We start from the raw sequence: 26114 nt of genomic DNA on the forward strand, positions 1-26114 counted from the left end.
ACATCTAGACAGGCTGCCTATGATGTTCAAATGTGATCAGGTATGTGAAAGAACCATGTATACTGCAGAAATTTTATATACATAGAATCTTACATGTAAAAAGACAAAATGATTATTATATCAATACCCTAATACCTCTTTTACATAGAATCATCAGAGACTTTCTTTGCGACATTATTTTATAGGTAACTGAAGCTTATGCCTTTAAGTGTTTAACTTTGAAATTTAAACAAATTTGATGGAAGTTTTCTGCTTTCAGAAGTACTATATATATTCTTCTTTCTTCAAGTAATACGTACTGAGTATAATTTAACTTTCCCTTACTGACTCTGGGCCATTGTTATAAACAGCAATTACCACTCTAACATACAGTACCCTTAGAGATTAACAGGTATCTAATGCTATTGACTCTTTAAATAGAGTCAGAGGTACTGTGCCTAATTTTTTTCCACTGCAGCCTCATGCCCTTTCTGTTGCCCCTGTAATTCTCTATGGATTAGAAAACTAAGTAAGTTTGTTAAAGTGGAACCTAAAGTAAGAAAAAAACAGATTTTGAAGGAGGACTCCAGAATTACCCCTATGATAAAGCTCATAAATGGGAAACTTCACCGCCATCTACCCTGGCTGCTCAGAGGTATTTTTCACTTACTTCCTGGTTCTCGGGGGTGTTCTGGATAAATGAAATTTCTGGGAAAGCAATTTATTTCTACTCTAAATATGTATACACAGAGACAGTACCACATGTTTTAATACATATATATATGTATTATATTTATATATATAATAGAAACATACATAGGACTAACCTACTTATTTTTTTAAAATCTTCTGAGTGCTTCCTGATACCACTCCCAAAAAAGTCTCATTAGTTTAAAGCTACAAAAGAGCAAAGAACCATACTGTTTGAAAGAAAAAAAAGAGCCAGAATTCATATGCTAAGTCCCATCATAAGCAACCCAAAAAGGAAGGAAAATAATATTATTAAATTTCCTTCCGATTTCTTAACTGAATTCTTTCAAGACATACACATGCCTGCTTTTTTTGTTTTGTTTTTGCGGTACACGGGCCTCTCACTGTTGTGGCCTCTCCCGTTGCGGAGCACAGGCTCCGGACGCGCAGGCTCAGCGGCCATGGCTCACGGGCCCAGCCGCTCCGCGGCATGTGGGATCTTCCCGGACTGGGGCACGAACCCGTGTCCCCTGCATTGGCAGGCGGACTCTCAACCACTGCGCTACCAGGGAAGCCCCACATGCCTGATTTTTTACACGAACTGATATGAAGACAAGCAGAAAGGTCAATGTTTTCCAGTTTAAAAAAATCCGTTCACCTTTAGCTATAAGCAAACACTAGATTTCAGACAAAAAGGACAATTTAATAAAACTTTGGAGAAAATCAAATTGAAAATTGCTTTGTAAGTGAGGAGTATTCTGTTTTTATGCTTGTAAATTATATAGGCCACAGAAATGCCTGTTCCCCTGACACTTCCAGAACACTTGTACTATTTTTAGATATATAAGGTAAATAGTAATATAATAATGTAAGTAATAAAAACAAAGTCATCTTTAATAAGTCATGATAATTTACCTCTGTCGGATGGTTTAAAACATATAAGGGGCAGGAGTGAAAGTTGGGAAGAAAAAGATAAATCAAGTCAAAATACTATACTTTTTTTAAAAAGGGTTTTTTTTTAGTTTGTTTTTAAATTTTTAGTAGCTCAAAACAAAATAAAAGGTGAAAGAAAGAAGAAAAATAGAGAGAGAAAGGAAGGAAAAAAGGAAGGAAGGAAGGGAGGAAGGAAACTAGAAAGAAAGGAGAAAACATGGCATATCTAACAGTACTTAGAAGCTACTGGATAAAATTATCTAGCCTTGTACCTGACAACCGTAGTCCAAAAGAAGCTGCAGTATATCCAAGTTTTCGTTTTCAATAGTTATGGTAACAGCATTTCTCCCAAGCACATCTACGCAATTTATGTTCAAGTCACCTGAACTGTTTTCCTCCAAAATCTTTTTAACCATATAATAGTCACCTAAATAACAATATACAAACATAATTTAATATCCATGACATATTAAATAAGAATGACTGTAAAGAAAACTTAGCCTGTTGATTTAAAAGATTAAAAACCGTAAACTCATTTTTGTATATGGAAATGTGCAAAGAAAATGTGAGCATTTCCTTGCTGAAAACTTATACCCTGATAAAAGAATATGTACATCAGTTGCGAACATAAAAAGTAGAAAAAATTTAAATGTACAGTTTAAAATCAAAGTTGTTTAAAATTCATAACTGATTGATTATAAGGAGAAGAACTTTCAGAAGATATTTAAAGTAATAAAGAATGTCTAAAAACATAGACTGCGTGCTAGGAAAATAAGATATAAGCTTAAAGGATTTAAGTTATATATCTCAAATACATACATACATTTAATTGTTAAATGGTTAAAAACGAGATCTAGTAATAAGTGGAGGATGTTATGAAGAGGTTTTACAGGGGAAAATACTTTGGAAAAGCAGGGTGAACGTGTATATGCTTGCGGGTATGTAGAGTAAAAGGGAAAGATGTCCGAAATTCCTAGTCTCCTCCCCACTCTCCACACACACACACATCTCATTAATGAAGCTGTTTAGATTAAATAACGACAGAATATTCAGCTCACAAAACTCTTAAGCAAGACTATGACTAATGCTGGTAGAGGCCAATGTCAGAATATTTCAAAGCGAAATTTGACCTGTCAGGATTATGCAGATTAGCTTCTGCCTCATTCTACCCCACTAACAAAACAGCTAACTCATGGGGTGAAATGAGAATAATTATGGAGGTAATCATTTTCACAGAGGGCCCACTATACTTGTCTGCTAACCAGCTGGTGCAGCAGGTAAAAGGGGAATAAATCAAAAGAGAAATGCTAATGGAGAAAGAAAGCAAAGTGGGTTTTGTTTTATTTCATCTTACTTTTTAAACATTCAATGAATAAATGATTTTAAGTGACTTGCAAATATAGCTGTTCCTTGGAAGTCTATGAATAAGAAACAGGAAAAGATCAGAGTGGAAATCAGAAGGAAAAAAAATGATTTCATGATACAGAAAGAGAAAATTCTAAAACTGGACTAAATGAGTGAATAACAAAGAAAAGTAACAGATTTTTTTGGTTAAAATTTCAAATAAATTATGCTATTATTTTTAACCAGTGACTTTAAAGTCCCCACACATTTTGGAAGATGTTGAATGGTAGTCTTCTTGATGGTGTATTTCCTTAGTTCCCTCAAGAAGAATACTAGTCACAAAAAGAAATTATTTCCTCATAGAACTACTAATTAGTATTTAGACACTAATGCTCCATGGCAAAAAACTTATCAAACACTTCACAAAGTTGAACCAATATGAACATGCAGATAGATCAGTGAAAACTTATCACTAATACTGGAAAATAACTTTAAAATCTTATTTCACGTGAGTTGATTTCAATATCTTAGTTGTAGGAGAATGCTACCCATAAAAACCCTTGCTCTATTTTCTTTGGTTTCATGATGTGTCTGGGTGAGGATTAGATTTTATTTATCCTGCTTGAGAATCATTAGGCTTTCTGAAGCTAAGGACTATGCCCTTCATTCATATGCAATATTTTCAGCCATTCTCTCTTCAAATACTGCTTCATCCCCTTATTTTTTTTTCTCCTGTTGGAACTTCTTTAGACATTATGTTAGATTGTCCCATTCTAACTTCTTTGTCTCTAAAGATTTATTTTTCTTCTTTCTCTCTCTCTTTCCTGCATTCTGGATAACTTCTTCAGATTTCTCTTCCACTTATTCCTCCTTCAACTATTTCTGCTGATTATTCATTAATTTTATTTTTAATGACTACATTTTTTATTTCTCTAAGTTTTATTAGATTCCAAATTTTTGATTTACTTCCTTATGTTTTAATTTCCTTATTTTAAGCTTTTTGTCATTTTAAACATACTTATTTTATGGTCTCCATATGATAATTATCTAGGTCTTAGGGATTTAATCCTATTCGTTGTGTCTATTGTAATAATAGGTGACTGTCTTCTGAATTTTTTAATTGGATATTGCAAACTCAACTTCATGCAGGTTAACTGTGGGAAACTAGGCAGCCTCGTTTGAAAGCTTGTCCCACCAAGGATGTTTTGTGTTTGCTTCTTCCAGATAACTCAGAGGTTTTGCTACCCTATGAATCCTTTTTATACTAATTTCTCAGTTTAGGTTTTCCCAGATCAAGTAGGTAATATTAATTTAAACCCCAAGCCAACAAGAGGCAGGAGCATAGTTACAAGTTCTTAGGGAAGTCTTATTTGAAAGGTTCTTTGTAGTCTCCCTGTGCTGATGGACGGGTTCTTTTCCTCATCTACCCCTTTGCTAAAAGTGTAGTCCTTTAAGGATCCTGGTTTCATGTTTAGATGTTGTTCCAATTCCCCCACTTTGTACAAACTCAAGGCTTTGTAACCTGTTTCCACAAGGGCATTAAAATTCAAATCCCAACAATGCCCAGACTAATATCTCTTGCTCCCATCCACGGAGCAGTCAAATGTCAACGCACACACTCCTCTGTTTTTCAGTCTTTTCTTTATGTTTGAATCTGTTTTCCTTACTTTCCTGAAAGCTCAGCTGTTCACTTAAATGTATGTTTATTATATTTTATCTAGCATTTCTAGGTGATTTAAAACAGAAGCGTTTTCAGATTATTTAGTCAGCCATATTGCTAGAGAATGAAAAGTATAGAGAGCTGTATACATATAATTCTTATAAAATTGTATAAATTTCACATACAGCAAATGGTCAAAAACAACGGCTACACATTTTTAAGGTTTAGATTGCTGTTTAAAAAGTAATTGTATTGCAGATGTCAGATTCTACAGCTTTAAGGTTTCAAACACTATTCCCATTACAGTTAGGGGGCTATACAAGGAAAAAAAAACCTTAGAAATCAAAACCAAATAAGTAATTTTCATCCTTAAAAATAATAAAAATTTCCACCCTGTCACGGTTGACACATTCACGCAAATGAACAATTATAAACTATAGTCACAGAACCTATAGGAAACCTAAACTGGAAGGAAAAAGAAACCTTTTTGATCAGTTCCACCAGTATCCAAATTCAACAGCAAAACTTCTCAGTCCCCTCTCCAGAGTATCTCCCATACTTATCCACTTGTACCCATGTACACTGTAACCCCCAGTTCAAGACACCATCATCTCTCTCCTGGACTCTGCATTAACGTCTTTACTGATACAGCTGCCTACACTCTAGTACAGGGGTCAACAAACTTTTTCTATAAAGGGCCATATTTAAGTTTTGGGGGCCATATGATCCCAGTTGCAAACACTCAACTCTGCTCTTGCAGCACCAAAGTGGCCACAGACCAAATGTACACGATGAACTCCAATGTGTTCCAAAAAATATTTATGGACACTCGTTTGAATTTCATATAATTTTCAAGTGTTATGAAATATTTTTCTTGATTTATTCCCAACCATTTGAAATGTAAAATATAAAAATCATTCTTAGCTCACAGGCCTTCCAAAAACAGGTGGTGGGTGGATTTGGCCTGTGGGTTGTAGTTTGCCCACCTCTACTCCAGCACCACCTCTTTAATCCACTCTCCACCCAGCATTCACAGTGATCATTTTAAAATTCAAATCATATCAGGTTTTCAATCCTCAAGATTTTTTTTGTACGCGGGCCTCTCACTGTTGTGGCCTCTCCCATTGCGGAGCACAGGCTCCGGACGCGCAGGCTCAGCGGCCATGGCTCACAGGCCTAGCCACTCCACGGCATCCCGGACCGGGGCACGAACCCGTGTCCCCTGCATCGGCAGGTGGACTCTCAACCACTGCGCCACCAGGGAAGCCCAATCCTCAAGATTTTTAATCACACTTTAAATGCCACAATCTTTTCGTAGCTCACTAAGCCTTATGGGACCTGGGCCTTGCTATCATTCTGCATTTACCTTGTTGCCACTCTCCCACTTACCCACTATGATCTTTCTACACCAATGTTTCCCAAACTGCAGGTTGAAACCCATTAGCAGTCATGAAATCAATGCAGTGAGTCTTAACCAACAATTTAAAAAAATGTAATAGTATATAAAAATACTGTTGTAATCCCATGGATCCTTAGCAACAAATTCACCCTGGCCAACTGTGATATATTCATCCTGGCCAACTTGAGAAAGACAGTGGAGATATGATATAGTATCAGTGAAGAACCGGTAATCATCTTTTCTTCATTGGCATCTCATTTTATTTTCTGACATATGATGGTAAATTTCAGCATCACTGAAATGGGAGTATTAATGTCGGTCAGTTTAATTTTATAGTAACCAAATTTTCAGTTAGTTGTGAAGTACTGGAGAATTTATCTGTCAAAAAATCTGTGAAGTTTTTCAAACCAAGTTTATCTAACAAACTTTTTGACTATGGCAACTGCAACATTCTTATTGAACTATTACTAAAGACACTTAAAACAGAAGATTTTATTATTAAGAGGAAAAAGAATGATGAAGTAAAAGAATACAAAGCCATGATCAAATTCAATTGTTGGATCTGGAAATATAAATAGTGACAATACTGATTAAATTGTTAACTCTACAGCAAACTTCAAATTAGTCTGAATCAAATACTAAAAAGAAAAAAAAAAAACACATACAAGACTTTTAGAATGAAGACAATTTAAAATGTAGTTTTACCAAATGTGCAAAACCCAATATTTATCATAGACCCCAACATGTTTCTAATCACATTGTTGTGGATGAAACCTTCAAAATTAGATACTCAGAAACATGGCATGCTGAGCTGTCCGTAGTACTCTGAATATTTTTGGAAAAAGACAATTATTACTATAATTTCTTAGCCATTTATGTCTGTTAATTAAGACTATTAGTGATAATGAATATCACCTGGCAAAAGAGCAGACACTGCTGCAGGAAAAATTATACTTATATCATAGAAGGTAATGCTGATTTTTTTAGAGTAAATTAGTTTATAAATTAAAAATTATTAACATATTCTTGAATCTATTAGAAGCAATGTTTACTTTGTAATTAGAGTCTGGTATATGACTTGAGATCTAATTCACAGTGATGTTACAAGTTGTATAAAACTTTAGTTAATATCAGGTATGCAGTAATACAGTTTCATAAAGGATTTATTGTGTTGCTTAAACTTAATCTCACATACATTTAAATTATACATATTTATAGAACTGAAAAAGTACACTATGGATCAATATAAATTAAGCTACAAAAAATATAAAAGTATTAGTGATGGAGCAACAAATATGACCAGAAAATAAACATAGGAGTTTTTTGGGGTTTTTTTTTAATTAACAGAAGCTATTAATAACAGTGCTGATCACCACTTTATAGGTCACAAAGTTTTGGCATGCAAAGAAATTCCACTGAATCTCATAACTATACTGATAAGGTATTGGAATTCTTTTAGTCCTGTTAATTTGTTTAGGCTCTTAAAAGTCACTACTTACCTCTTAGTGATAGCTTTTGAACTCATTACATATTAAACTACTAATCCTAGATCTTAAACTTCTTAGTATCATTAAATTTGGTGGTCAGTTATAAGGAAGATATTTCTAACACTGGAAGCATGGAAGAAGAGGAATTATTCTTAGGTTGCAACAATACCCATACAATAAAATTTAATCTTTTAACACCCTTCCCCAAAGTTTATAATATACTAGGTAAAGGGGTTTGGCTTGGGTTACATTTTTTTAACTGCCCAGATAAAAGACTGACTGCATACTAAGAATATCCCATCTTCCAAATCATAAATAGGCCATTTAAGTTAAATTGAGCATTTGTTTCTGCCCTTCAGACAGATCTATTAAGCACAAACATACTTTATTTCCCTTACTGCTCCTCACAAGAGCACAAGAGAGCATCTCCACTACAGAAGAAGGTACTAAAGGATAGGGATGTAGTCAGTTATTTCTTGATAAAGCACCTTTCTCCAGTGTCCTAACAAAATTAACCTGATATATAGTCAGATGATGAATTATAGAAAAGAACAGCAAGTTAAAAATGAAATAAAGAAGCACACTTCTGTAATCACTACAAAGAAATGCCAGTATTATACTACTATGAAGCAGCTAGCTGCTCAATGATTAGCCTCTTATAATAAAACTATCCACCAAGATTCTGGTGATTTAAGAGTCTTTTTTGTTAAAATAAAGATGAACCATACACTATGGCACCACTGGTGATTGGAAAAACTCTCCTGTACAAAATACTTAAATGCTTAAATACTAATGACAATTTGTGAAATGCCTGTAGAATTTTGTATATAGTACCCTCTTTACCTCTCCTTTCTGCAAAGTTTTCTTCCCTCACAGCACATATACCTCTTAACATTAGGTGTCCCTTGTCGACATAAAACTTCTTGGCAGTACCCAGTACTCTGCACTTTTTCTTCCCACGGCCATCCTCTCCAACCCCAGACACTTCAAAATCTCTTTTCAAATAGCTGTTTCTAAAAGTCCCATTAAATATATTAAGTGCTATTAAAACAACAGCTTAATATTACTTCTCCCAGAAATGTTACCCATTTCAAAAGCATGCTAAGCCAAAGGTATGCAAAGTTTAAGCAGAATCCAGGCATCAAAGCACCCTCCATACAATGCAGCAAATCAATACCACAAAGGTGACACAGATCTAGATTATTAGACTGAGCCTGACAATAAAGGTGAAATTCAGCTCTCTCCACCCCTCCCCTGACTCCATGCTGAAATTTCAAGAAGGGCCTCCTGACTTATTGCAAATCAAATTTCCTGAAAATGTTCTTCATGAAAAGTTGGCAGGAACTGAATCCAGACTGAATCCTTTCATCATTTTCCTTTTCTACACAAGAACTGATTACTGATCATCAGCAAATTAAGGGTTTAATACTAAAGCTACCATCTACTTAACAGTTACTTTCAAAGAGGTGAATTAACAACTATATTTAGCTTAGATGCTCCCTAAATAAAGGTATTAATTCTTTCTCCAGCCAGCAGGTCTGAAGTCAGACCCCTGTCTCCCACAAATAAAAGTGGCTCATTACCATACTAATTCTCAGTGTGAAAGGAAGAAGACTTGAGAGGTAAGAATCACTGCTTAATATTCCATAAAACAACACTCTTGTTTCAGCTCTTGTTTCAATTAACCTTTACCTCTGAATTGCAGCATTCTACGTCTAAAAAGAATAGGTGTACTTTCTGAGAATTTTATGTGGGGTGGGGGGCCAGACTTAGCTTTATATAACTGGCACAGGAGCCTTCAATTCACTTCTTCTTCTAAATTTTACGAAAAAGAACCGATGTTACCTTTGAGATGATTCTGACCCACTTTCAAGATCAACAATAGCCACTATTAAGTGGCCACTACCTGGATCTGCGCTTGCCCAGATCTATTGGACTAATAATTTACATAAAAGCTAGCTGTACACACTATAAAATCAAACTATAAAATCGTTTTCTTTCCTTTTTTCTTTACTCCTTAATCTGTACACACCTTTCAAAGGGTCACCCATCCACTAACACATAACCCAATCTCCACAATTTTTACTTTAGGAATTCTCCTTAAGTGGAATACATTACGGACATTTTACATATGTAGTGTAAACTTGATAAATGAAAAAAGGATGAGAAACATAGATGTTCTAGAGTGGATCTGCTCTTGTGCTATTAAAGCTTTTTACTTTTATTGGATAAACATAATCCATGGAAATCACAGTTAATAAAACATTCACAGAGAGCAAGTTTAATTTCCAGTTAGTAAATCCAAATATGGATGTGTCTTTTCTAACACAAGTGATTTTCATTCATTCAACTACAACTAGATCAAAACTTAGTGGTTAAGAGTACAGGCTCAAAATAGATCCTAGTTCTACTACTAACTAATGTAACCTTGGGCAAAGTAATTCTAAAATTTTGCTAAGCCTCATTCTCCTCATTCATAAAATGGGGATAACAACATCTGCCTCATGGGGTTGTGAGGATTAAATGAAATCATCTATGAAAAGCCTATGTACTCTACCCCAAAAGCTGTCTCAGTCAACGTTTGCCATTTGGCTTGATGAAAGCTCCAAAGCAATAGTGGCAACTATAGCTACTTCAGGAAACTTTTCACTTTTAGATTTGGTTTGGGTAACGCTAAAAAAGGTTTAACAATATTAGTGAATATAAACGAGTAAACAAAAAAACTGCTATAACTCAAATATATTTTTTTCAGCATAAATGTATACCATAAGTACATGTAAGAAATAAGCCATTTTTCCAAATCTAACCTAAGAATTCATTTCAACATACCTGAAACAGAAAATACCTATTTAATCTCACTTGTTAAAAAATGTTTTAATTTATACGGGGGAGAAAAAGCATGCATATTTACTTTCCACCCTACCCCCAAAAGCCAAATCTCTCCAAGGATCTTAATGATGTTATAGAAGGGAAACTGACTAAGAAAGACTATCAAGGCTATTTCAACTGGCACTACTGGACAGGTTACAGAACTGTCATACATTCAAACTCTTTTGACATATGTCATGCAATAATCCTAAATATACACACCATACAAGTACTTACTCAAGCTATGTTCCATTATGACATTCCTCTGTCCTCAGTTTAACAGATATATTAAATTGCCTTTCTTGACATAATTTCTGTTTGCTTTAAAATAACCATAGCTCAGAAGCTGGGGTAGATGTAGCAGCCACTTACTAATGCTAGTACAACACAATCTGTTCCCTTCCTCTCTCAGAGAATTTTTGAAGGAAGAGAACTCAGACTATCCACTCTAGAAATACTAAATAATTTTACGTAATCCACAGACAATGATATTTATGAGGTTATAGACATATATTCTATGTTTCTTCTCATTTCCAAGACTGTATGAACCTGTCCATGGTGGACTTTCACAAATGCTTTCATAATATAATTTAATACTACTACATAAGATCATAAAAGGACTCATGATGGACAGGGGTGGACTTTGTTTATACATCAATGTGTTTTCAAAAAGTTGTGTAAATAAAATCCTATCTCAAAGCAGTAAAAGTGTTTAAGGAGGCTGTCATTTATTTAAAAAAAAAAAACACATACAAACAAAAAAATCCTCTGTAGTTAATCTTTTCACAGTGTAAGTTGCCCTTTGGGTTTATGATTTGGAAGTTTGCATGATCCTAAACATTTTTCCTAAGCAAGCATGGCCACTGGAAGGCAAGCTGAATAAATTTAGAAAGAGAAAATTTACAGCACTTTTTTACACGTAGGAAATAAAAGCAGTCTTAGGGCAATCAATTTCCCATTCTTTTTATTATATTCATCAATAGAAAGCATGCTTAAGTGAGGAGACTTTGTTATGGCCATAAAAGTGATCGATTTCCAGATTTTTTTAAAAAACGAAAACACATTAAATATATTCCACATTTTTGCCCTGTAATTATTTTGCACTACTTTTATTTCCCAAAGACGTCTGAGGAGCAATAAACCTTCCTCTCTAATAAAAAGCATGAACAAAGTTGTTCCATAAATTTGGAGAAACTCTGGAACTTAGGCAGAATTTCTCCATAAAGTGCTGTCTTTATGTCCATCTAGGATACTGACATACCTAATGCCATTAGACAGTCACTGAACACCAAGGCACCGGGTGGCTGGAGTTAAATAATACAAGTAAGGTTTTAAAGAAAAAAGAAAAGAAAACACCAGCTGAGAGCCCATAAGCAGGAGGAACCTTAAGCAAGGACATGGGATTTTTTCGTACTGAAAGGTCCAAAACTAGACAAAACCTCTGGGCTTCCAGAAAGAAAGAACTAAAGCCCCATGCAGAAGACCAGGTCATTCAAGTGGTCAGTAGCGTAGGTGAGGCTGAAACCCTAGGGTCCCGGCCCCCACGACGCTACCTGAACACCTGACCGCACGAAAGGAGACCACGGGCAGGGCCGCCTTCCCAGGTGCGGCGCTCGGAGGGCGCCACCCGCGGCTGCTCCCGCCCGACAGCTCTGCACTCACAAGGCAGAGGCGGTGCCGAGCAGCCCGGCAGGTGCAGCGGGCGCGGCGCGAACAGACGCTCGGCGCACGAGGAAGAGGGAGTGCCCCGAGTTGAGGCTGGGGAGAGGATGAGGGGTGTGAAGGACACGGGCATCCAGAAGCAGAGAAAGGGGCCTAGCTCTCACCCTTGTCGCACGCCAGCAAGAAAAGCTTCTCATTCAGGGTGTTCTCCTCCTTCACCTCCCGCACATCCTTCAGCGCCATCACCTCGTTCGGCGACGAAGAGGAGGATGGGGAGGAAGGCAGGGAGGAGGAGGAGGCGCCCGAAAGGTCCGTGCTCGGGTACAGGGCCGCCATCATCGCGGCCCATGAAAGGGGCAGGCCAGGAGACGGGGACGGGGCCCCCACCAGCCCCGACCCCGACCCCCGGCTGGAAAAGGGATGAGTCGTTCCCACGGCCGCCTCGGCGCGCGGCCCGTTGGCCCCGAAGGGCGTCGCCTCCCCACGGAGCCAGCACTCGCCCTCCACCGACAGCCCCAAATTGGTGGCGGCGCATGCGCGGCCCCGGGGCCAGCGCCCCCTCCCCAGCCGCCGGCGCCCAGGCCGAGCAGGTCCGCGCCCGTCCGGGGACGGCAGAGTGGCCCGCGCCAGGGCGGCAGCCGAGCGCGGGGCCGTGCCAGGAGCCGCTGGGGCCGCGCGGGGAGCGGCCCGGCCAGAGTGGAGGACGAAAATCGGTGAGAAGGGCGCTCTAAGAGGCGATTCTGCACCAGCCGGGCTCCAGGGCTCTGGAAACCGCCAACCGAACTGCACCCAGAGATGTTCGCGGCTCTCCTCACGTCATCTTCCGCTCGGTGAGAGCGACGACCACGGGGCGGGCTCTGCGGTGGGCGGGACCTGGGGCGGAGGCGGAGTCCGCGAGCGCACCGCCCCCTAGAAGGCTTCCAGCCTCGGAGGAAAAGGCGAACGGCCGGATGTACCCTCTCCACAGCCAGGTTGCAGGTTCGAGGTAATTTCCCCGCCGTCTAGGGCTGCACACAAGTTAAACATGCAGCGGGGTGGTTCACTGAGCCTCTGATGACTTAACGTTTAGTCGAACCCCCCCCGCCACCCCGTGGAACTGTCGAATTATTGCATATTCCTTTGTCCTCTGCCTAAACCAGAAAGGACCGGGCCCTCGCCACGCCACTGTGTTCATCTGTGTGTAATTATGTCGGGCTAGCTACATAATTGTTTCTAAAACTGTATTAGAAAGAAAAAAACTCCTTTGTGATATAAAATTGGCATAACATTTCTAGTATCATACATTTATTCGCATGTAACCATTGGATAAGCACATCATTAGGATCTACTCTACGTCATAGTCCTTACAGTGGTTTCTTGTTCATCTTCACGTTTATAACTCAGATTTTAGAAGATGAGTGTTATTTAAGCAAAAGCTAACCGAAGTGCAGTAAGTGCTACTTCCTTGAATATTTTTTTTTAATTAAGCTTGTATTTAAAGCAGATTCTTGCAACTTTAAAAGCTGAGAGAGGGGGACTGGAAATTGTATCTCGAATAATTATTGCTTTCCACAGCCAACTGTGCAAAAATCTAAATTGCACCCATAGTGCTTAGGTTTTTAAGGCAATACATAAACTTACTTGAGTACATGTATTTGAGAGAAATACTTCCTATTCTGTTCAGGTTGATTTGTTCCATCGCTGTCCCGGCCAACTCTAACTCCCAAATTTCCTAAGTATATCTTTCTCATCATTCACAGTGCTCTTTCGATCTTCTCTAAGAGGCCTTAGGTAGACAAGATTGCCCACCTTTCCAAACATTTTTATGTGTTTACTTCAAAACAGTTATCTATTAAATCATTTTAGCTTTTTCTTTCTTATCTCTAGTAGATCATAAATCTGCCCCATTCTTTAATGTTTAATACAGTTCTAAGTTTGTGTATTTAGTGGAATGTCAAAATTGCTCATTGTAAAAAAAAAAAAAAATTGCTCATTGTAAATCTGTGGCCAGTGAACGGAGTGGTACCTATTTGGGTTTATGGACACTCTTTGTAGTCCAGTAAAATTTTTTTCTCAGTAGCAGAACAACTCTAACCCAGGTCCATCCAAAAGTTCCAGAGTGTTTAAGGGTCAAAATTCAGATGGCTCAGAACTATAGAAACCACTTTAATCTGAAGTTTTTTCAAGCTTCTGGGTTTAGCTGATTCCTTTTCCATAAGGCTCCCACAGGGGCTGGACTGATTTCTTAGATTCAGGAGAATTCCAATTTAGTTTAGGAGATAATCCTAGGAGGCATTCCAAAGTATTAGAGGGTTTTTCCTCCTTCAGAGTAAGCTAGTGTTTCAACTGTATCTTCAGAAGTCTTTTTGAATCATCTCAGATGCAGAATATTCTCTCTTGTTTCTCGGATCCTTTTTCATCCAGTGTAAATTGGGGTATTTTAAGATCCTCTATATGATTTATTTTTCATCTGTGATATGGAAGCCGATGATAGAGCTATGATGAAGGTGCAAGATTCAGAAGCATGCAAGATTCAGAAGCAGCATGTTACTTAAAGCAACTCACCGAACCTCATATACTGAAGAGCCATCCCAACTCCAGTTGTGATGGAGAAGAGAAAATCCAGATTCAGATCTAGACCTATAAGTCATAGACCCTGTCTTCATCTCCAGACTCTCTACCTCTCCCTCTTAGGCCAATTTGCCTATTTCTTTTCCTAAAATGCCTGCAAGACTCTTCCTGCCTCACAGCCTTTGCACTTGTTCCTTCTACTGAACAGTTAGCATCTGGCTGCTCCTCCTACCATGCATACCTCAGCCTCACTATCACAGAGACCTGTGATAGAGAGACCTTCCCTGACCCACCCAAACTAAAAGCATCTTCACCCCAGTTCCTAAGTCTCTATCACATTTCCCTGTTTTATTTCTCTTAGTGCATTTATCACCATCTACAAATCCTATTTGTTTACTGTCTGTCTTTCTCCACTAGAAAATAAGATTCATGAGGCCAGAAAACTTTGTCTATATTTTTCTCAGCTGAATCCCCAGTGTCTAATATCATACCCGGATCATAATAGACAAATTTATGTTGATTAACTCAAATTATTTCATCCCAAACTAAATTTGTAGAAATCATGTACTTGGTCTTTCCTAAAATTCTTCCTGTTAAAGCATCATAGAACCATCTTCACTCCTCCCAAAATAATAAATTTTTTGTTGCTGTTTTACTCATTAGCGTAGGAATTTTTCTCTTTTCTTTTCTGGAAAATAAGTTTATGATAGATTAATTTTCCAAGTTATATATTTTTCTTTAAATGAAATAAATACTGACACATTTGTACATATACAGAATTTTTATTAAATATATTTTGTGAGAGAAAGAACACTCTAAAGTGCCAAATTGCATGTAAATCAGATAACTTAGTGAATATAATGGTGAAAAAAATCAAGAGGAAATGATTTAAATAATATCACAAAAGAGCAAAAACATATTTTAATCTTCATATAAGAAAACAATTATCAAATGATAAAAGGAAAGGAAATCTCTTTTGTAGAATATATTTCAAAGTTCCACCTGTTGATGATCTCATTTAAAAAATTCTCTTCTAAGCACATGAGTAGTCGTACTCTTACCATCACGTATGTTTTAATCCATGGTAGAAGGGGGGTTTAGACTACTCATTCCCAGTGAGATAAAGTGACAGCATTTTTTGTTGCACAGCAGTACTGGTCACTGGCACTAACAGTGGAAGATGAAGGAAGTAAACTTCTGAACTCAATTTTAGCAGAATTGGTCTACTGCTAAAAAATTCAGACAAAAATAGGTCTGAAGCAAAGCTACTGCCAAGTAACATAAGCATTAACCAAACATTGCCAATTTGAAGGAAACTGGGAAAAACGTGAAAATATGTTGAATATTAGCTTTGTGTTACTTTCTACTAAAGATATTCAGTGGGCATATTCTAAATTAGGGCTAGAATATCAAAAATTAGCATGTGTAATATGAAGCTAATAATATGGTATCAACACATCTTGAGAGCTGTAGCCAGTGTTTGAAGTCAGTTGAAAAGTAACTATATGCACATCCAAAATGAATATTTCTAAAAGAAATCTTCATGTACCAGATAGCTACAAACTGAAAAGTGTTACGCACCTAGTGGGGGCACAATTATTACTTAATGTTGGTTAACTGACCAATACAGTCATCCTTCAGTACCCAGAGGACTGGTTCCAGGACCCCCCAAAGGATACCAAAATCTGCAGATGCTCAAATCCTTTATATAAAACAGCTTAGTATTTGCATATAACCTACACACATCCTTGCGTGTACTTTAAATCATCTCTAGATTACTCATACCTAATATACTATGCAAATAGTTGTAAATACAATGTAAATGCTATGGAAATAGTTGCTGGCACTTGGCAAATTTAAGTTTTGCTTTTTGGAACTTTCTGGAATTCTTTTTTTCAAATATCTTTGATCGCTGGTTGGTTGAATCTGTGGATGTGGAACCATTGGATATGCATGCATCAGATATGGGGGGTTGACTGTATACATACCACTTAAGAAAACCTGGGTAATTCAGGTGCAAAATATGTGTATGTACACACATATTTCTCTAATAACATCTTACCAACATATATATGCTGCAGGTCATAGTTAAAGCTGTATTACCAAACCAGTACATGTAAAGTATCGATGCAGTTAAAATTAAGTATTAAGTAAAAAGCTCCTGCTACATATATAAGAGAATGTACTTTGAAGTTTACTCATGAGTTAGTCCTTATATATAAAAAAGTTTAATGTTAATGAACAGTACTTGTCATTTAAAAATTTTAGACAGTATAGAAATTTACAGAAAAGTTAAAGTTTTGGACCACTTCACATAGTTGGAGGAAAAAAAATAAAAGGATTAAACTGGATTATGACTTTGAATACAATTATGATCAAAATCAACACACACACAAAATCAAAACACATTTCACAGCAGGACATGCAGAAAAAGTTTTGCATTGATCATTTCTGAACCATGAAAAAGAATGAATTAGTCTTGTTTTAAAGAGACTTTCAGGAAACAATAATTTATTCATAAAATATCATCTTGAAAATGAACACACTCTTATCAGTATCGACTGGTAAATTAATTGTCAACAAATCCTAGCTAGTATGAACAGGATATTAAATTCATTAATGATTCATACAACTGTTTTGAGCATACAAATAATCTCTGGTTTTATACCCACTACATTTCAGAAATCTGTAAACTGTGAGGCATTCAATGTGTTTAATGTGGCAGAAAATCATAATAAATGTTTCATTATTTTATTTTGTTCAGTCCTTTTCCCATTAAGCATGCAAACACTGTCATAACCATCTTGGGTTTCACTTCCACGAGGTCATCAGGTAAGGCATATATCCGGGCACCGATCTTTCGAGCAACTGAAATGGCGTATCTTGAAAAGACAAGAAAAATATCTTGGTATTTGTTTTCACTTAATATACGTTAACAGAAGAATGAAACATTTTGACAAGGTTAACTTTACAAAAAAGTTGTTTGTGAGTCTTTAAATCATATTTCTCACATAAATTGTACTTAAAAATGTGAATTTTAAGGACATCATAGCCTCACCTGCAAGGATTAAGAACAAAAGAGCCACTATGTTCTAATATAAACCATAAAGGCTTACTTAGCATTGTTCAGCTTGTCCTCATTAGAAAGGTCTTCTCTCTTGATCATTTCTTGACGAACTGCATTTGGTGCAATGGCATCTATTAAATCCAAGACAGGTAAACTAGTGGTAATAGATTTGTCCTAGAAAAGAAAGAATAGATGAACATTCATAAACATCTTTTGTAAATGTCAGGCCAGAAGACCATAACCATATAACTAAAAGCAATTTATAAATTTTCATTATACTTAACATTCAGCTATTCTTCAACCAACACACATCACAAACCATTTAAAATACGCTTTTCCTTTCATCCTTACAGACCTTACAGTATAGAGGATTGTCATCATACCTGGAATAAGGTTTGTGGATCTGACAATTCCTAAAGTATGCTAACTACAGTATCCATTCTGTAAAAAATAAACAACTTTTGAAAGGGAATAGGAGATGAATTTTAAGTGAATAGTTTTGCAAATTCTAGTAATATTCTTTTTCTTAGACCATGGACTCCTAAGCCTTCACTTAATATTTTTCAGAAAGAAAAATTAAAATAATAGTGGAAAGGAACTAATATTTATAAAGGCATCATTCTTGTTGCTTTACGTGTTGAGTTTGTTTAATCCTAACAGCCTGGTAATAAAGAAATTATAATCTCTCCTTTTAAAATGAAGAACATGAAGGTCAGAAAGCTCAAAAGAGCTGTTCAGGGCTTCCCTGGTGGCGCAGTGGTTGAGAGTCCGCCTGCCGATGCAGGGGACATGGGTTCGTGCCCCGGTCTGGGAGGATCCCACATGCCGCGGAGCGGCTGGGCCCGTGAGCCATGGCCGCTGAGCCTGCACGTCCGGAGCCTGTGCTCCGCAGCGGGAGAGGCCGCGGCAGTGAGAGGTCCGCGTACCGAAAAAAAAAAAAAAAAAAAAAAGAGCTGTTCACACAACCAGTACGTACAGAACCAGTATTTGAACCCATGACTGTCTGACTCTAAATGCCCAAGATTCTCTCCACTTTGGAAGTTACCTCCAAGGCAACTAAAAATGGACAACGAAATTCTAGTGGATAGAACACTGCTACTGAAGTCAGAAATCCTGGTCTGAATTGATTGTACAACTTACCAGCACTTGAACAAATTATTTGTTTTGTCTCTCAGGATGAATAGTAGCAAATGTCGCTTGCCTACCCAGAATCCACTCCTTACTACTTTCTCCATCCTACCAGAACCCACATGTTTGCTCCGTATCCATATATGGACGTGTGCTTCAAGGAAAATTAACCCCATCCACAGCTCCAAGAGTGACCCTGAATTAGTGTAGACCATTTATTCTGCGGGTAAGGTGATAAACTTATTCTTTATATGTATAGAGCAATACAGTGAATAACAGATATACTAATATCTATGGCATTAAAATTTCATGGGGGAGGGGAATTTAGGAAGAAAATGTCTAAAAGACTCATTAGGCAAACAATAATGAAAAAAGGTTGGAAAAAATAGTCTAAAAAAGTCAAAGGGAGGAATCCCATCTGATTGCCACAGTGATTTATTTGGCAATCGCTAATTTAAATCACTAATTTAATTTAACTTAATTTAATTTAACGTGAGGCCCTTACTATCCAGGAAGAGCTATGGAAAGCTAGCAACACCCCCTCCTGACTGTGAATGAGAGGATGAAACCCCTGGCACAACCAGCAGCTATTCAATGAGCAAGAGGAAAACCAACTTTAGAGAAAACCACTTTAGATGGCAAAGCAGAGATGATCAAAACCTGATTGACATTCTTCAATTACTGGCTCAACCAATCCTAATGTCTACCCCACCTCTGGATCTTTGGTATTGTTCTGTGCCTTTACTTTTGGTTTAAATCACGTTTTCTGTTACTTGAAGCCAAAAGCACCCATTCCTAATCACTACAATCGAACTGTCACAGGATTCTTGGGAATATTAAGATAAGTGACGACATCTAGTACAGTTCCTGGCCAAAAGTGGTTCTTTTTATTTTATTTTTTAAAATTTATTTACTTATTTTTGGCTGCATTGGATCTTTGCTGCGTGCGGGCTTTCTCTAGTTGTGGTGCGCGGGCTTCTCATTGTAGTGGCTTCTCTTGTTGCAGAGCACAGGCTCTAGGCACACGGGCTCAGTAGTTGTGGCTTGTGGGCTCTAGAGCGCAGGCTCAGTAGTTGTGGCGCATGGGCTTAGTTGCTCTGCGGCATGTGGGATCTTCCAGGACCAGGGCTCTAACCCGTGTCCCCTGCATTGGCAGGCAGATTCTTAACCACCGTGCCACCAGGGAAGCCCCCCAAATGCGGTTCTTAATAAATGTTTGATAAAACAATTTGAAGCCATGTGAAGAGTACAAAGTTCTTTTTTGGGGCCATGATCTAGTACATTTATTAATTTTAGAAAAATTTATATTCTTCATTTTCAGGAATGTTCATTTTATGAAACAGATTTTGGGGGGGGAAGTAGAAATAGAGGGATAAAAATAATTAGGGTCCTTAAGTCTATATGATGCTGGTAATCCAGATCTGGTTTGGGGGCATCTTTTCTATTTCTGAAAAACTCTCACACATACGTTCTCAGTGTGTAGCCTGCAGACCGCCTACATGAAAATCACCTGAGGTGCTTAGTAAAAGCACAAATTAATCCTTGCACTCAAAGTAATGTCAGATTATTTGTGGATGGGGCTAGGAATCTACATAACATGCATGTCATTCTATAATAAATTAAAAATTTCTGTGTGCTTACTTTTCATATATTTCTATGGTGATTCACAATCAGACAAGTGGCTTAATTGTGCTATATTTTGATTAATTATTTGCATATTTATGAGGTTTTTTTTAAGTTTGGGGAAAATTGTTTTGTTTTTTTCAGCTTTATTGAGTTAAAATTGACAAAATTGTAAGATACTTAACATGTACATCTTGATGATTTGATAAGATCCCTCCCATCTAATTAATACATCCATCACCCTCAGTTATGTATTTTGTGGTGTGTGGGTGTGTGTGTGTGAAAACATTTAAGTTCTACTCTCCTAGCAAATCTCAGTTATACAAAAGAGTGTTAACTATAGGCACCATGTTATATATTAGATTCTCAGACCTTATTCATCTGAAAGTTTATATCCTTTTATGGTATTTTAAATATTTCTTAACTTAGATTTAGGAAACAAGGATTTTCCCACCTATTTCCTTTGATTCACCTTGAGAAAAACTTTTACTGAGTTGAATGAAAAATTTAAGTTTCTAAAGATGATATTGGATCCCTTATCTTCCTGTTTCCAAAAAAACAGGCCTATCTTTCCAGCTCCCCTGATTTGCATATTATCAGTGAAAGACATTTTTACTGCAAAAAGGGCAGGAGTTATTGTAAAACCCTTGGTTTAGTATATAAATACATTTTCATAGTTTTTCTTTCACTTTCCTTAATCATATAGAAATTACTTAAGCAAAAAGAATTTCTAGAATATTAAAGATAACTAGTCTAGAGTTTGGCTTGATTTTCTTTTTTTTTTTAATTAATTAATTAATTAATTTAATTTATTTTTGGCTGCACTGCATCTTCGTTGATGCACGTGGGCTCTTCTCTAGTTGCGGCGAGCGGGGGCTACTCTTCGTTGTGGTGCGCAGGCTTATTGCTGTGGCTTCTCTTGTTGCGAAGCACGGGCTCTAGGTGCACAGGTTTCAGTAGTTGTCGCACACAGGCGCAGTAGTTGTGGCGCACAGGCCTAGTTGCTCCACTGCATGTGGGATCTTCCTGGGCCAGGGCTCGAACCTGTGTCTCCTGCACTGGCAGGTGGATTCTTAACCACTGAGCCTCCAGGGAAGCCCTTGATTTTCAAGTTAGTGTGTTGTACCGTCTCTTCTCTTAATTTGATATATATTACTAGTAGGACATTCCATTCCATTGTTCTTCCTGTCATTTTTGAAAATAAATTTGAGTGCTTTATGAATCATCCACAAATGCACAGTGTTGTGGCCGCCAAAACTCCCTAAAAAAATCACAACAGGAACCTCTCCACGATGCCCTTATATATTGGCAGGACCAGCAGTGTAGTGTAGTAAGCTCCATTTATTGACCCCTTAATGTGTGCCAGGTATGACTGAGCTATTTACATGTGTTAACTTATTTAGCTTGACAACAGACCCAGAAGATAGATACTATTAATACCTCCCTTTTAAATATGGGGAAACTCAGGCATAGGGAAATTAATAATTTGCCCAAGGTTACATAGATAACTAAATGTGAGCCAGAGGTAAAATCAGTTTTATTCATCAAGAGATGTAACCCAGCTATTAGTATAAACTGCTAAGATTTCTGGAAAACACATGCCCTCGTCACATGCTCCCTATTCTCCTTAGCTGATTTCTATAGCACTGCTAACACCCCATACTGTGATTCATGTTTTCTTATTTGCCTCCTTTCCTAAACAGTGAGCTCTTTGAGGGCATTCTGTAGTCACAGCACCTAGCAAAGTACCTGACACGGAGTAAGCTTTGAATATTTATGGAATGAATGAGCAGTATGTCACATAGCTAAGAAGTGGCTAAGCCTGTGTCAAACCCGGGGCCATACAACTCCATAGCTTGGCTTTCAACCTGCAGTTAGATCTGGATATGAAATCCAGCTTTCTGCTTAATAGTTGATGACAGTGGACAAGTTATTTAACTTTTCTAATGCTCACCTTTTTGCTTATAGAGTTGAGAGAATTAAAAGAAACAACAATGTGTAAAATGCTTAGCATAATGACACATATAGGACTCAATAAATGGTAATTATAATTATTGTTATTAGCTGATATACCACCTCCTCATCTTCTTGGTGAGGAAAAATTACTTTGCAACTAAAACGGGTAAATTTGTCTTTTCTAAAATTTCTGGGTACAACACTGCCTTGATTATGATTAATAGGTTCTTACTAGTACCACTTATCATAGCTTTCAAATATAACACTCTGAGTTGGAAAAAACCTCCCCAGCCCAACTATTTTTTAGCATGCACTGCTATATTTCTTATTTATATTCTGTTTAAAGGTTTTATTATCAAGCATATATACATGCTAAGCACTTGTGCAATTTGTTTCTACCACCTCAGTTCTAGTAAAACCAGTCGCAAGTCTGCTTTTCTCTGTGAGCTCTCTCCCTTAAATGGGTTGTGTACTCCCATTTTTCAACTCTCTCTTCTATTCAACTGATCACCAAGCTTGTAATCCTAGTTTTAATGTCTCTTTTCATGCAACTCTTCATTTCCTGAAAATTACCTCAAATTCAGTAAGCTTAAAACTGAATTCATTGCCTTTTTAGAAAGCAGCTGCACCTCAGACATCCCCATTTTTGTTATCAGTTTTCCAGTTACCCAGGCCCCAAACATCCAGTTTTAACTCCTCTCTCTTTCCTGCGCTTCCCTAAGTCAAGAAGCCAAACCCTACCTGTTCTTTTGCAAATGACTATCCATTCTTAAAGTTCCCAGTGCCCATCTGCATCACCCCCCCAGGACCCTTATTACCTCACACCTTGAGTTCTGCCTCAGCGCTTTCCTCGCACTTAAACCACTCTGGCTCCAACCGGTCCTGCCCCCTACCTTCAGAACAGTATTCCTATGCTTACGTTACTCCCCTTACCAGTATCCTTTTTAAGGCCAGATTCCTCCACAGTCTTGGCCCAGCCTACATCTTGCACTATATCCCTTAGGAACAATCCTGTCTAGCCAGACTATTTCTCCTAACCTTCTCAGACTTGCCTTTATTCAAGGTGGACCCCTTCTAGTTTATTACTACCCTCTTGTTCTCCACCAATTCAAATCCTGCCTCCATCTCTGATGCTCAAATAAAGTCCAACTGTCTCCACTAACCATTCAGTTGGAAATGATCAGTTAGATTTTTCCATAATATTAGTTGTATTATTTCTTTGGATTTTAACATTTACCCTGTAGGATTGTTACCTTCTCAGTTATACAAATTTTGTCTTTGAAGTAAATGGCAAACACTCTGAGAGCCAAAATAATTTCTTACATCTTTTTCTTTACCAAAAATGTTACTTAATAGTTAGAGCTCAATAAATATTTATTAATGTGCTTCTAAATATTTTCTCATTGTATTTACTTTAATGATATACATGCTTGTTATTTTTCACAAATTAATGTACAAATGTATATAATTTCAGTATAACAATTTTAAAGAGTAACTGTCAATTAGAGAGTTTTATATGTCCCCTTTCCCGTTTTACATTTTAAGTTGTGTTTTATATCTAAAATATATAAAGACAAATCATGGACTAAAAATTCTTTTTTTAAAAAAAAATAAGCAACAACAAAAACTCAATGTCATTAGTTCCTTCCAAGATGGAAAAGAAAGAAACACAGTTGAACTAGGACTCAGGCAACATCTCTGCCAACATCCAGCTGTCCACTTTGGGGCTCAGTTTTTGGTAAAGAACAGAAGATTGAATTTATCAATTTCTGACATTTCTTCTGCTCTACCATGTTGTCAAACATATATAGCAAAGGCAAAGAAGAAAATAAAGATGGTTAGGTAACTCTTGCGAGAGCTTAGGGTTTCATCTATTTGCACTCTTATTTCACTAAAAAAATACAAATTGATGGGTAATTTTTCACATATCATAATAAAATCACAAACACAAGGTTCACTGAATGAATGTGTACAAGCAGACATGCTTATTTGTAGCTAATATCAGCTTGCATGCAAAAGCAAAACACAATGGAAATGCATGAGAATTAGTCGGTATGTATGTGCAGACTACATTTTGAGTGCTTTATGAATCATCCACAAATGCTCAGAAGTGAGTGTTAAGTGTCATTATGAAGCCAGATGACAAGATTTTTTTTTTCCTACCAGTTTCCTCAATTCCCACTTGAATCGGTTTGGCTGGCTCTGTTATGCCTTGGAAATGATGTCAATACAATTCTGAGACTGCTGCTAGGGAGCACAAAACATTATAGGTCCTATATAAGCAATGTCTTTTTATCTTTCTTTTTTCATTTGACAATTGGATTTTTGGCTCAATTTCTTTTTTAAGATTAGATTACTGAAGTCCGATAATATTAACCTGCATTTATACTCAATAGGATAACCAATCAAAAATATAAGAATTCAAACTGAATATTTCTGGTTTACACATGCCAAATAATTAGTATGCCTAAGCTCATCAATTATGTGTTTCTGAGATACAACATTGATGTAATTCTAAACCTAAACCAATGTAATTCCCAATAAGAATTCCTTCTTAAACTTAGTTTCTTACCCCCCCCCCCAATTTTTAAATAGCTTTTGATTACCTTGAAGCTGGAAATAAAAGTATTTTTGTTTGCACTTTTAAGAGTCTGATTGACCCATTCAATGATAATTGCATCATTTACTTTTTCACCCTCTCCAAGATCCGATAACACGTTCAACGTGTACCTGTAACAGAAGAGATGCATATTTAAGACTGAAAGGGGTAAAATTTGCTCTCACATCATTTATATCAATATTTAGATGAATATTTAAGAAATATTTCAGTTCTAATAAATATTTCTCATTTTAGTCTGGTAAACTCTAGTACAGAGCTTAGTAATCAGAAGCAAAAACTACTATATGGTACTTTTAAAAATTAAAACAACTCCTTACAAAGCAGTGTTTCAGAGGCATTAATAAAAGTAATTGTGTTTCTAGAGACTGACCCACTTTTAAAACAAAATATAATTTGTAAAAAATTTATTATCAACAATAAATCATTTAAAAATTAATATATTTCACATTGTATGTTTCTTCTGTGTTTGCTATTCTTCAAAAATAGCTAAAGTTTTAGTTCAGTGACTTGTTGAAGGAGACTGACAGTGATGTCACAAACAAACCAGCCTTTACCTTCTCATCAGCTGCCACACCAATGCCAGAGTAAGTGTGGAATTCCCTTCATTTAAGTCCTGCCCAGCAATGCCAACCAAGGAGAATTTGGCCTTATTCTTCCCAAGTTCCACTGCATAGTTACAGTTTTCGATCTGTAAATAATAGTAAAGTTTTGGTATAAAACAGATTTTTTAATATATTTCTTAAATATGCCAGCCTAGTTCAGTCATCTGAAAAATAATTATGACACTGAAAATTTGTATGACAGAATTTCATCTCCTAATAACCAGTGAAATTAAGGAAATAACTATTCCCATTTTATAGTTGAACATATCAAAGCACTGAGGGGTTAAGCTAGATAGAGAAACAACTGGCTGAAAAGTTTAAAGATCCTCTCTTACTCTAAAAAGTCTTGACTGTCCAAGATTACACAGCTGATTAGTGGCAAATCTGAAAAACCCAGTTTTCTGCATTCCATCAATAGAGGTAATCAATGTTGTTTTGTCTACATTTAAAATTAAGGAATAGAGAAATTGTTTCATTAAGAATCTAACTTCATCTCCAATATTCTAGATCTCACTCATCCTTTAAAATTAAGCTTTTAGCCAATTT

General features: G+C 36.9%; 2 protein-coding genes and 1 long non-coding RNA gene across 5 annotated transcripts in view; 1 reads left to right on the forward strand and 2 right to left on the reverse strand.

Annotated features, from left to right (window-relative positions):
* The window catches only part of TRPC1 (transient receptor potential cation channel subfamily C member 1), a 63712-nt gene extending 51074 nt beyond the window's left edge, over positions 1-12638 (reverse strand). For 2 of the 3 annotated variants that reach the window (XM_019934306.3, XM_019934304.3), the window contains exons 1-2: positions 12187-12638; positions 1875-2029 (exon numbers count right to left, since the gene is read on the reverse strand). In XM_019934306.3, coding sequence (XP_019789865.1) covers positions 1875-2029; positions 12187-12361 — 330 coding nt within the window. In that variant the 5' untranslated portion in view covers positions 12362-12638. The remainder of the gene's footprint in view (positions 1-1874; positions 2030-12186) is intronic. The other variant, XM_073803723.1, reaches the window with a different exon arrangement.
* A 109-nt stretch (positions 12639-12747) lies between these two features.
* LOC141278538 (uncharacterized) lies at positions 12748-21176 on the forward strand. The gene is made up of 4 exons (XR_012331323.1): positions 12748-13007; positions 17993-18032; positions 18883-18993; positions 19280-21176. It is a non-coding gene; the product is annotated as an uncharacterized lncRNA (long non-coding RNA).
* Positions 15341-26114, reverse strand: part of PLS1 (plastin 1) — a 107218-nt gene continuing 96444 nt past the window's right edge. The window contains exons 13-16 of the mRNA XM_019934303.2: positions 25521-25654; positions 24953-25076; positions 17689-17813; positions 15341-17454 (exon numbers count right to left, since the gene is read on the reverse strand). Of these exons, the coding sequence (XP_019789862.1) occupies positions 17319-17454; positions 17689-17813; positions 24953-25076; positions 25521-25654 (519 nt within the window). The 3' untranslated portion in view covers positions 15341-17318. The remainder of the gene's footprint in view (positions 17455-17688; positions 17814-24952; positions 25077-25520; positions 25655-26114) is intronic.

The sequence above is a fragment of the Tursiops truncatus genome, chromosome 4 (assembly GCF_011762595.2).
Source record: "Tursiops truncatus isolate mTurTru1 chromosome 4, mTurTru1.mat.Y, whole genome shotgun sequence".
Taxonomy (NCBI): domain Eukaryota; kingdom Metazoa; phylum Chordata; class Mammalia; order Artiodactyla; family Delphinidae; genus Tursiops; species Tursiops truncatus.